This window comes from Colius striatus, chromosome 1, assembly GCF_028858725.1.
Source record: "Colius striatus isolate bColStr4 chromosome 1, bColStr4.1.hap1, whole genome shotgun sequence".
In the NCBI taxonomy this organism is placed as follows: Eukaryota; Metazoa; Chordata; class Aves; order Coliiformes; family Coliidae; genus Colius; species Colius striatus.
The window spans coordinates 185280710-185294371 of NC_084759.1; the positions used below are offsets into that span (position 1 = coordinate 185280710).

Consider the following 13662-nt stretch of genomic DNA (forward strand, 5'->3'; position numbering starts at 1 on the left):
AAAAGTATCACAATTATTTCCATAATAATTTCTTCTGTGCTTTATGACACAGAAATATCCTTTTCAAGGTGACATCTGCAGACTTCATACTTTTTGAAAGTGTTGAATAGTCTATTGTATATATTTTGAAAATATATCATTACTATCAATGGGCCAGTCAGTAAATCAGGTTTCCAAAATTATCCCTTATGCAGATCATTTTCACATAGACAATGTCTGTCGCATATCCTTACCTATAGATCCTCACTGCTCTTACATGTATCTGACATGTAGCTGACCTACTTGATTGAGGTCATTCTATGCTACCAAAAGCAGACTTTGATTATAATAAGAATGTTCAATAAATCTCAAATTAAAACAAAAAACCAGACTTGTCAGATCTAGATTTTTCTTTAACAAAATGTTGTTTTCAGAGGAAACCTTCCATCATTATCTTTTTTCAAGTGATAGGTTTCACCCAGCTCTAGTACTAAGGCCATTTGAACCATAAGGCTTGGAAATAATTTTTTTCTAGCTAAAGTTGATCATGCAGAAATATCCTGCAAATATATTTCCAAAAAAATGTAGTGGTCTAAGAAAAGAAGCCTAGTTGTGGCAAAGTGTTTTTTAACATCACTTTCCTTGTGTCTGAGGAGTCTTCTCAGTTCTTCCAAAGGTCTGTGCAATCACTAGTTTAATGAACTAGTTGCATTTGTCAATGAAGACTTTTCATAACAAACATCCCTCACAAATCTGTTGTTTTTATTTAATCACCTAAATTAAATTTCAAATTGGACTGTCCCAAGGCTGGTGCTCTATAGCTACTATATTTCCCTCCAATCTGTTTCAAATGTCTTTCATTCCCAATGGTTCTCAGATCCTTCCTTACTTTAAAGCTCAGAGTAAGCAGAAATTACATAAGGGGTTAAGTACAACTGCCATTTGACTTTAAAGGAATTTTTTAGACCTTTTTTTTCAATAATTTTAAGACTAACCCATTGGATAAATCAGATTGTTTGGTGAAAAAATAGCCACCATCACATGCTTTTAATAATCTATTGGTTTAAAGGTGAGTTTCTTTATCAAAACAGGAAACTGCCGTCTCCAAACACCTTTATGATGGCTTGCAAAAGACTATACTGGGCTAAACTTCCAGCAAATTTACTTCAATCCAGTAACACTAGTAGAGTTATGCTAACAAGATCATGACCCTTACACATATTTAGTATTACTTAAGATGAGTTGTCATATTTTTTGTTATCTTTACCACTTTATTATTTTAAAACTAGAAATGAGCCAATCATAAAAATCTTTAGTTCAATTTAAAAAAAAAATGTTGATGGGATTGTTTAATTTTAATCCTACCCCACTATATTTAAATGATTTAATCTATTTTATGTTTCTTGGTCAGTGCAAAAGATGTTTTGCATATGAAACTGAAAAATTAATGCCTCTAAATTCCAACCTGCACGCCCTTCCTTTAAAATAATACCAACATACAAATAATATATTCTTATTTCCACACTGCTCACAGACTGAGACCTCAACTGCACTATGGATTATAGAAATACACAAGAAAAAAATATAAAATTCACAGTCAAACCATATGATAAAAGAGGTCCTTTCCAACCCTACCATTCTATGATTCCATGAGAGCAATGTATAGACAAAATGTAGAACAGAACATTCTAAAATGAATAAGGCAACATCAGTCAGCATGATAGTCAGCAGCCATAGCATACCTCCAAACAGATGATTTTTTAAGAAATTGTAGCAAAAAGATTTTTAATAAAGGAACTCAAAGAATAAAGCAGGGCAATTTTGCATCTATTTTTTGAGTTCTGTATTCAAGAAGAACCGTGGAAATAACTTCATCACTGACCTCTCAAAGAATAACAGAAAACAGATGAAATGTCCTGTGATCCTGTGCTTCCCAGTTTCTAAACTGTGCTTCAGTAAAGTGAAGCATTTGAAATTTTGAGCAAAGTTGCCTTCATGTCAGCAACCTTAGACATTAATTGACTGTGACAGAGGAATAAACAAGCTCAGTTGAAATATAGGGATAGAGTTTCTTTCCCCGTCTCAAGAAAAGAGACACTATACCTAAACCGTCCCTGACGTATATGTCCAGTCTGGTTTTAGGAAAAAAGCTGTTAATATTTGTACTACATTCTACCTTGAAGCATGGCAAAAATCTGAAACAGAGATGCATGTTTTGACCTTACTTTAAGGTATTTTTCCATTATAATAGTTCATATCTTCTTTGCCAGCTTCTCTTAGTGAACAGTCAGATCTTTTAATGATAATAATTTTGAATTTTCAACGCTACATAAACAAAGGAAAATCATTGGCCCATTAAACACAGTTCCGGAGAGGTGAAAAAAAAATCACATATAGAAAATCTTGAAGTCTTTTGTAACTAGATCAGAACTGGCAGAAAACAGACTGTGTTTATTGAGATTTTCTGTAGCAGGGGGAGAGCTCTATCCACCAAGCCTATGCTTCTGCTTAGAAAGAAGAGTCAATAATTAAATTGAAAATTCTGTGGAGAGACTTAGTAATCTGGCAGCCACAAAACAAGCATGTGGAAGAAGTTTAAGCTAGAAAAAATAGCACAGAACACATTTAGTCAGAAAAAGAAAAAAAAATCATTGTTAGTAAGGAAAGATGAACATGTTTAAAATTAAAGCACTTCAGGAAGTTGGGGTTTTTCATACAGACTGAACACATTGACATATATTCTACAATACTTAAAGAATTGACTGAGGAGATAGAAAGCTCTTGAGATTTTATGAGAAAGCAGAGAGAACTTGCAAATAGAAAGCCTAGTGCTTATGCGCAAAAAAAGGTGGGAAAGAAGCAGTCAGGGAATTATCCATCATCCAGTTTAACTTGAATTTCCAGAAAAATCCTGAAATAAACCAAACACATTTCAAAAGCATAGAGAAAACAAACAAACAAGACTAATAACTGCCAAAAGGGATCTGTCAACAATGAGCTGTCACATTTCCTTCAGTGAAAGGGTAACAGGCACCACAGATGAGAGGCAAGCAGCCAGGTGTCATTAATCTTAACATTAGAAAGATTTTTGACACCATGTGAAACTACACTGTAAGTTGTAAGCAACCTATTGAAACAGACCTAGGGTTAGGTGCAAATTATATCAGAAAGCTGTGGAAAGGTAAGATTTGTCATTGAATCTCTATCAGAATGGAAGGGATGATACAGGGTAGGGCCTGGAAAGTTCTATTCTTAGTCTACTATTACTCAATACTTGTAAAAACCACTCAATGCAGTTTAGATGATAGAGTATATGGTGATGAAATTTGAGCAGATAATAACACTGGTAAAGGTTGAAGCAATACTGAAGGTCGGGACATTTATTCCAAATGATACTGCAGATAGACTTCAAAAAAAAAATAATGTGGGCAGTTTAACAGGGACAACTAACAGGTAGCACATTATGGATCAGGAAGGACAGAGAGCAGTTCTTCAGAAAATAAAAGACATCTCAGGGCTCTAGTAGATTATAATACACTGAATCAATATCATACTGTCGCAGCAGGGGCAAATGCCATCCTGATAAATTTAGATAGATAAAATATTCTTTCCTCTCTGCATTCATGACTACATGAAATTACATTTCTGCTGTATTCTGTGCTAGTGAGACATCAAGTAGAATATATTGTGAAGACTGGACCACTGGGTTTCAGTTTGAAGAAGAATCAAAAGCTGAGTCCAGAGGAAGTCCCCAAAGATCAGAGTGTGTCTAGAAAACATGAGCTATGCGACTAAATTGAACAAATTCAGGTTGGACAGCCTGAACAAAATAATACAGCCTAGGCCAAAACAATGGTCTTTGAATACGTGAACGATGAGGATATGCTTCATGGACACTGGAAAAAATAAGTAATTGGCTTAAATTACAGTAATGAGGAGTAAGGTATTTATAAGGCACCTCAGAATGATAAGAGAAGTGAAAAAATGGAAGAGAAGGTCTTCAGGGATTGTAAAGTCTTCATCCTTGGAGTAACATAGGGTATAGAAGATGCTAACTTTATGCAAGAACTAGTCTCTTGAGATACCTTTAGCTGTCTTCTTTAGTGCAAGGGTAGCTTTCAGATAGCAAATTTTTGGGCACAAATAGAAGACTGGATAGTAACCAGGCCAGATATAGAGAAAAAGTTCAAGGTATTCTCATGACAGCTAAATTCTTTAGACTACCTATTAGAGTTTTATAAAATACTTAAATAAGAAAACAATTGTTTATATTTAGGAGAATAAAATAAATAGGAAATGCTGATGATCACACTTCTTGGCTAATTATTGATACATTTTTACATAATTTTATGAGTAGAGGTGCTGTATTGCTTTTGGTTCCAGGAAAAATGCTTCTCAGAGAAATGGTAGGAAAAGGAGGTTTAAGTAAAAGAAATCTCCACTGTCACAATAGCAAACTGTTTTCCACGTAGATATAAAGGAATATAATAATTTTTGGAAGTATTAAGCAGCTCTCATGTAAAAAAAGTCCAATCTGGAGTCATATAAGAATGGAAAGCCCTCCAAGGGTGCATAGAAAAACTGTCTTTACCTACTAATGTAATGCACAGCTTGGAGCAAAAGAAGATGTTAAAAAAGTAATCAAGTTTATAAACTGATAAACCTATCATACAGTTCTTCTAAAGGCATACGCACTTTTGTATTCACTCAGGAAACCTACAGTGTAGAGGTCCATTTGCTTATATCCCTTCCAGCATTTGCTCAAGCCATACAGCAAATCTACCTTTGAGGGGATCACTAGCAAATCAATCAAAACAAACTTTAAAAAGCCAGAAAATATAAGAAATTATGGCTGAAGAAGTCCTCTGTCCCCACTTCTGAATCAACTGTGCAATCAGTCTGCACAACTTGTCTGGTACAACCAGTCCATAGCCTTGGAGATTGCCTAGTCTCCCAGAAAATGCAGCCCTGTATTCAATTATATTCATTATTAGAATGTTCCAGTATGTCTGTATTAAATCCCTCTTATTGTAATTAAAATCCTAAACCTACTTCTCCTAATAGCCAAATTATCTATGACTAACATAGATTTTTTTTTTCTTGAATAACCTTTTCTATATTGAAAGTGATTCACATAACTCTCTTCAGTTCAGTCTTCTCCAGACTAAACAATTCTAGTTTGATCAACCTTTCCCTACAGGCATACTTTTAGATGGCTGATGATTATCATTGCTTCCCGTTGGACTCTCTCCAGCTATGTGACTTTTCTAAGTGAAGTAACAGTTCTGCTAACCAGGTCATAGCACCAGGGAAGAGAACAGATGGATTACATTACAAGTCTAGGAGTTCCTTGCTTTGCAAACCTCAGTTAACCATTCCAAAGCCATTGCTTGGCTTTATGCTCATGCTTTGCAAAAACTGTGTTTCTCTTTGATTCATGGAGTTACTGGAAACATTAGTTATCCTCCCTTTTTGTTCTAGTAATTCCCAGCACATTCTACTGTTCCACTCGACACTAAATCTGTTTACTGCAAGCTAAAGTTACGAGTTTATTTACGCATTCCTGATTCAAGCTGTATGATCACAATATCACCACTAAAACCAGTGATACCATTTTGGAAATGCAGAAAATAATGTACTCCCTGTCATGAAATCATTTAAAATAAAAGTGTTTGGGGCTTTATCAGGATAAAAAGTCTTGGATAACTATTAAATTTCTATCATAAAGGAATTAATACTACCACAAGATGAAGAAATATTGCAGCAAAGCAAACAAAAAATAATCATATAGGAATGTTCTGCTAACCATTGGTTATTCTCATTCATCATATCATGACCACTAAATATCTCTTTTGTTTTCCATTTAATGTTTTTTAATTTAGCATTAGACTCCCATTATGTAACTAAAATGAATAATAAAGTAATTTAATGTACCATTTTTGCTTTTAAGAATGAATATTTTGCTTCTAGGTTTAAAGAGCAGCTCAATCTTCACACTATAATACATATAAAAATTTCTGTGGGGGAGAAAAGAGTATATACTATCTTTGGAAGAGACTGGGAAAGAAACATACTGATACTCCATGTTTCACACTAGTACATCACAAAGCAATTTATTGTAGACTTCTGCCAGAAATGCATAATCTAAACTACCTGCTATGCCCAGTAGCTGTTTGTCTATGCTAAAATTCATAGCATTAGTTGGTATAAGGAGAGCAGCCTGCTCTGATTTTTCATATATGAATGAAGAACTCTCCAAGAATATACATAAGTCTTCTGATTTTTAATCGTTCTGTCAGTTCACATTGTGAAGAGAAAATAATATTTTAAAACACAAGTGATTACTTTTATCATGCATGGCAAGGCATCTTTTTGTTCTTTTCTGTAAAACCAAAACCACTTCCTGTCCTGTTAGCTATGACTATTTAAAGAGCAATTAATTCTAATAGAATCATAGAACGGTAGGGGTTGGAAGGGACCTTTAGAGATCATCTAGTCCAATCCCCCTGCAGAAGCAGGTTCACCCAGATCAAGTCGCACAGGAATATGTCCAGACAGGTCTTGAAGACCTCCAAGGAAGGAGACTCCACAACCCCTCTGGGCAGCCTGGTCCCATAATAACACTTTACAAAGGATCATCACAAAAAGCTATTAAATATCTACCATCTACTCAACAATCCTGTGACAAATTCACAGTCAAGTGTGCAACTTACAACCCCATGCTTCATTTGAGTAACCTGACTTTCACTCACCCTGACAGAGTGGGACAAAATCCCTATTCATCCTAACTCTGAAGCAGAGGATGTTTCTTTGGCAATCTGGTATCATTCTAATGAAGAACAAATGATTACTCAAGTTCAGGATAATTTCTTAGCAGATCTTTTTTCCATTTTTGTTTTTTTTCTCTAGAGAATCAGTCAAGATGTCTGTTTCATTACAGGGAAAATAAATAAATAGATAGATAGAGAGATAGATAGGCAGAGGACCAAAAATATAAAAAGCTTCATAGGAAGACAAGTCATCATTCTTCTTGTGTTCTTCTGAATCTGTTGGGTCTTAAATCCAAGTTCTGTTTTGATATTCAGTCATGTCTGAAATAGCACCTGTCCTACCAAAGGCACATCTCAAAATCATTTAATGCTTTTCAACATCGGTATTCAGCTTCCTTTCAAAATCAGAAAATCCAAATTATGTTTCACATTTCACAGAATCTCAAGGGCTGGAAGGGATATTGAAAGATCATCTAGTCCAACCCCCCTGCCAGGGCAGGACCACCTAGAGTAGGTCACAAAGGAATTCATCCCAGATGGGTTTTGAATGTCTCCAGAGAAGGAGACTCAACAACTCATCTGGGCAGCCTGTTCTAGTGCTCCATCACACTCACAAGGAAGAAACTCTTCCTTATATTTTTTGGAACTTCTTATGTTCCAGTTTATATCCATTACACCTTGTCCTGTTTTGCTGGCTTGTCTACAATTTGCATTCACTTAGCCTACTGTTGACTAATATCTTCAGCCTATCATTGGTACTTAGTGGCTACAAGTCTCATGTTGACCTCAGAATCTGATAGTAAAGAAAAAAAAATCCTGATACGTGTTCTTTGACCAGTGCTAAGATCAGGACCAGCTTTGTAAAACCTAAGTAGTCTTGTAAAAACCATAATAGTCTCTTTCTACTTTTAGCTCTCTGTAGAATAAAGTAAGATAATATAATTTTGAGAAGAACCTCAAACATTTACTTGTCTCATTAAATTTTATTTTTTAACACAGCATCAAGAATTTTCAGGCAGGGAATATGGATGTAGTGTAAGTTTGAACTCTACTGCCCTATTACATAGGGGCAGAAGAGCACCCTGCAGGCAGTATTATTGTCATATTTCGTTTATAGATATGCTCATGTACAGTACTAAGTGCTCCTGTTGTGTATTTCACTGTAGTGTGTTCTTTTGTTAAACACAGGGCTTAGGTTCAGCAATTTGAAAACATCCATAAATTATATAATAGTTACCACAGGAAAAGAAAAAAGAGACTCTGTCATCTTTAATGAAATATAGTGGCCTACAGCAAAGCTTAAAACTTACTTGCTGCAGTTAGAAAAAATATCAGAAGGTTCTTGAAACATTTTCTTTTAACATGTCACAAGAAAGGAAATTAATGCATTTTGTATCTGTTACTTCTGAAAAGAATTGTCTAATGTCAATGTTGATAGCTTCCTTTAGGATTAGAAACATAATTTACAGGAGCCCTAGAAGAGAAATCAAATACTGATTCAAACCTTTTTGTGATATGGTTTCCTGAAAGGAAGCTCATTGTCGATGTGGGGTTCCCAGTTTTCACTAGTTCACCAAACACAGTGCTTAAGGCTGATGATGATTATGGCTGTCTCTCAGACAGTTCATCACATCAGTGTAACTTTAATTTATGGTTTTCTTAGGCATAAATCAAGACTGTCACAGAAAAATTGATGCCCCTGAGTCATTTATATCCTCAGTGCACACACTTCATAAATCTGAAAGCTTATGTATCCTATTAATTCTAGGAGAATATTAAAAAATTGTTACTGTAAATTTTATCTTACCTTTCAACAGAGCTCTTGCTCTGGTGAAAAAAAAAAACAAGCACCACAACAAACAAAAACACATATGAATTTTGACTTAGAAATTTGACTGGTATCTTTTAAAACATAAAGTGTTTTGGTATGTTTTCTTTTTTTCTTGGGGAATGTCATGTAAATTGATATCCTTACAAGCTTTTAATCTCATCAGCTAAATGCCTGATTCTGAAAGCATCAATAGTTTTGTCTGCCCAATGTCCCATAAATCAAAATTACCACCTTGGAAGAGTATAGATTTGGATCTACATTTTTTTTTTCATATATATTAGGATCTTTAAGCACAGATTTTGGTAGACCAAAACAATGTATGAGCTTGAAATTAAATCTCAAAATCCTTTAAATTGTATTAAAAAGGATTTTTAAAAGAAAAAAAACTAAAACATTAATTTTCAAAATTCTTACACATTTCAACTTTTCTTTTTCCAGATGGTATTCATGTTTCAAAGTATAACATTTTTAAAGAAGTAAAAAAAGTCCCTCAGAAATGAACCAGAACAAATTAATTCCTCAGGAAAGGAAACTGAGACTCTTGTTATTAAAACCTTAGTTCTGCAACTATTTCCATGTACTGGCACTGACAACAGCCATCAGTCAAGACCTTGATCTAGCCTTTATTATAACATGTGCAATACAGAACACAGTTCCTAAGAGGGAATTTATTATTAATCATAAAAGGAAGCCTATTTGAAATACTAAGTGTCAGGAAAAGCAAGCTTGTTTTTAACAACTTTCCTCCTACAAAGATTACATGGTTGAGAGCTCAAATTTGCTAAACCCACACACTTGTAGGGAACTTTTACATGTGACCTGGTATGCAAAATACTGTTGCAATATGAATAAAACATAACTTTTGCAGAAACAGCTACCTTTTCCTGGATTTTTTTATTCATTAAAAAATCCAGCATCATTTTTGAAAGAAAGGATTTTAACTATTAGAGTTTTCTTAAGATTAGTCTTAAAAATCAGCCTTAAAATATTCTAGTGGTAAAGAATAGAAAATGAGGAAAGTAAACAACAGAAAACCCTGACAGTTAACTTATAGCCAGTGATCAGAAGTTCTAAGGCAATCATCTTTTCCTTCAAGATTATGTTAAAAATTTTTAGAATCTGGTTATTACCAGTACATTAAGACCAGTTAAAATCAAGTAACCTTAGAGCGTAAAAAGGGTGTACATTTACATTTTCAGAGTCATATAAAGTGATATTTGTATAAAAGATAATCAGGTTCTTTAAGAGTATAGATTGATGGTCTCTAAATATCTGCTTGCAGAGATTCCTCATATCTGTCAAAGATTGAGATATCTTATTCAAACTCAAGAATTACACAAAATTATTTTCAAGATTAGGATTCTTTTTAAACCTAACTACTGTACTGTACCAGCATTGTCATACCTACACTTCTTGTTAAGAATTGAAGGAAAAATACTGAGCAGCAATCATGAAGCTTCTATATCTGGAAGCTATAGTAGCTTCAGGAGAAATCTGAAATGTTAGTCTGTCTAGAGTATTAATGTTACTGGGGACTCCAGGGAGAAACCAGCATCACAGCTAGAAGGGTCTGAACAGCTGGTGAAGCCTGTTGAAAAACAACCCCTTAGGGAGTCTTTATCTAGCTAGAGTCAGCATATTCTGACTAAAGGGTAAGTCAGTGCTACACCAGGAAAATAATGAGCTTGACCATAAGAACCCTGAAGAGTAAGTCAAAACTTTTAGGAATCAGAGGAATCCTGAACTTTGAGGGCTGATCAGGGCTGATCACTGAGTGAGGAGCCATAGCCCACACAACAGAGATGCACAGCCAAAACCCAACAGAAAAATATCAGAGCATCCTAAGGAAAACAAAAAGGAAGGGAGGTGGGAGAAACTTAAAAAAAACCCCACAAATCAAAACCAAAAAACCAAACCTTTTGATTCATTTATTTAGATAATAAGACATGTCCTAAGATTAGTTACATTAATTGTTCTAAAGGTTGAACTGCACTACAAAGACATAAAACCCAGAAATCTTCCAGGCTTTAGATAAGGATCTGTAGGTGGAGAAACAGGACTGAAAAGTCGGGAGAGAAACATCTCTTTGGTGAATCAATCCACTTACATTGTGCACAGAGGAATGAGCGCTGTGTGCCTGCTCCCACTATAGTAAGCATGAGAAGGGAGTTTGCAGCAGAATGGTGAGTCAGGAGTGGGTTCACAGCATGAAGCTGAGAGCAGAAATATCTGCTGTGGAGCAGTGTGTCAACCTATTTACGTCTCCACGGCTTCAGACATTACACAGGGCTTACCCATGAATTTGGACAAGTTGTATCCAGCACATGAGCTCATGTAAGAGAAAGAAAGAGGTGAAAAAAAGAGAGTAAAAGAACATCCTAATACATACATTCTTAATGAGAGTTAACAAGAGGTGTCCTTAGATAAATCCTTTCCAGTTAGCTTTGTGGTCAATGTGGTTACCATGGTGTGGTTTCAGTAGTCTGAGTGCAGCCAATCTAATCTTATTTCAGAGAACTCCCTGGAGTACATATACATCAGGCAGAAATAATGAGACTAAAAAGCTACAGGCTTGTTGAAAAATTTAGTAGTCAGGGATGAGGTGGGGGCAGGGGGGCTGAAAAGGATAGAAAAAGGCAGATTGGAATGGAATTAAAATTGAAGCAAATTCTAAGGTAGCTTTTAGCTACTGCTGTGTAACTGCTATGTTAGTACTAATATTTGTGCAAAATGTGTATACTCACTTAGTACACACTAACTTTTCAGAAAACCATAGCAATTATGAAGATCTGGCTTGTATGCCATAGTAGTTATGATAAGGATCTAACACAAGTATTTTACAGAAATTGGTATTAAACTTTAAACTTTTTTAGCTATTTTTTTCTCCTTTTATACCTTTCAACTGATAGATATTAGCTTAGAGAGGAAAGTAACACTGCTACACAGTCTGCTACACACAGTTTCTGTTGGTAGAGTTTTTTTTTCTATTTGTGCAGAAGCATTAAATAAATGATTCCTTGTCAAGTAGTTATAAAGATTAAATCATAGATATGGTAAAGTATCTAACATCTGTGGCTGAAAATGGGGAGCTATCACACGTGTTACCTGTTTTACACAGATAATTATTGCAAAGTAGTCTCAACAGAAGAATCATTTGTAATATTTACTGCACTGTCTTTGTTACTCTTCCTCTGTGTTACCTCTCACGTGGAAAACCAGAGATGTTTGAAACCTGCTTTTTGTGATTTGCTCCAAGCCCAATGCATAAACTCCCTTTGGTGAATCCAGTCTTCAATTCATGCTGTTTCCTTTCTCATCACCCCTCAGCACACCAACACTTGATATTTCACATTTGCAGAGCTACTCAAACATCTAACAAACCTGAAGTGAAACCTGCAAATATTGCACATCTAACACAGAAACAGATTAATTCTGCTTTTCTCATGACTGTAATTCTCCTCACATGGAGCCATCTTCTGACAGAAAGAAGTGCCTTGTACCCAACAACTTCTCAAGTTACAGCTGTGGTTTGATACTTGGCTGTCATACAAATATTACATATTATATTCTCTGAATCTTCTGGGGATGGAAATTTTCAAAAAATATAATTCCATGCACAGGTGGAGCTTTATTGTCACAAAACCTGCAGAACATATAAAGGCAGCAACTAGAAACACCTCCTAAGGATGGGTAAGTTGTTGTGTCTTTTGTTTCTTCTGCTATTAGATAATAAGGGACTGAACTAATTCTAGTCCAATATATAGAAAACCTCCAAATTCTCTCTTTATGTTAAAGAAATATTGTTATTGCAACAGTTCATCATTCTAGTGTTTCAACTAAATAAGAAGTGGTTAGAGAGTGTCTCTCTTTTAGTAAATACATTTCCATCTCATTATATTATTTCAAACACCTGGGCAATATATATGTACCCTTCACTTTATCTGACATCCTCTTTTGAAGAATGTGTTACCGTACCCCTGACTAACTTAATAATCAGTCTGAAGAACATCAGATATATAACCATTCTAAAATATAATTTAAAGAAGAAAGTAAATACACAACCCAGTCTACTTTAAAATATACAGAATTTGGTTCAGGTTACTGTGCTATCTTTTACCGACTTCCCAATGAGAGAATGGAAGAGCTTTCTTCTGCTAAATGACAGAGTGTAAATCAACATTTTTTAAGTGTTTTGAAATACTTTAATACTCAAATATTCTCCAAAGTCGACATCATAATCAAATTAGTACTCACATTTAGATGAAGTTGGTTAGTCCATTGACCAATTACTTTGTATTCTGTACTCTTGTTGGTGATTTGATACTGAAAAATATCATAGCGTCCAGGGGCATCTCCATTTTCATTGAAGATAACAGGTGTACCAGCACTCCCTGAAAATAAAACAATGAGATAATTAGGATAAATACCTTTGAAGCAATTTTGTAGAAAAAATATTTTTAAGGGAAAATACTAATTAGAGATTGAGCAGGCTCTTTGTAATGCACAGCTAAAACAGCAATAAATAAAAAAAAAATCACACAAAGACAACATGTGTGTTATTCTCACAATCACAAAACCTAACCTATCTGTGAGATAGTTAAAACAGTTTAAAAATATAATCTTTTGCAATCCTTTTGCAATTTAGGAAGTTCTGTGATAAAACAGAAGTGGATAAACTCCTTCTGACTTGCAGAAAGGTGTAATTTCACTTTAGGATATGAATGTAGTGCAGTAGCCACAACATATCAATTTTGCAATGAATTTCATAAATAATTTCCCTGTTATGCATGAAAATAAAATTCATATCATCAACTTAAGAGCTAATACTCATAAAAGACATTGTGATGTAAGTTTCTAAATGCAGTCACAGTTAATGTAATCAGTTTCTAGCACTGACCACTTGTGTAAAGGTGTTTTATCAAAATAAATTAAGGATAACAGCTGTGCTTGCTACCCTCTCTCCTCTGTACATGACACTGCCTGACAGAAAGGGCCATTGCTGAAGCTGTCAAAAGTTATAAATTGACACTCTGTTCTTACTTTGATCAACAAAGTGTTCAAAGATTGAAAACTACTTGTCTA

At 34.7% G+C, this 13662-nt stretch overlaps 1 protein-coding gene across 1 annotated transcript in view; it reads right to left on the reverse strand.

Annotated features, from left to right (window-relative positions):
- The window catches only part of GRM8 (glutamate metabotropic receptor 8), a 352719-nt gene that overhangs the window by 60373 nt on the left and 278684 nt on the right, over positions 1 to 13662 (reverse strand). The window contains exon 8 of the mRNA XM_062018137.1: positions 12835 to 12971. Within this exon, the coding sequence (XP_061874121.1) occupies positions 12835 to 12971 (137 nt within the window). The remainder of the gene's footprint in view (positions 1 to 12834; positions 12972 to 13662) is intronic.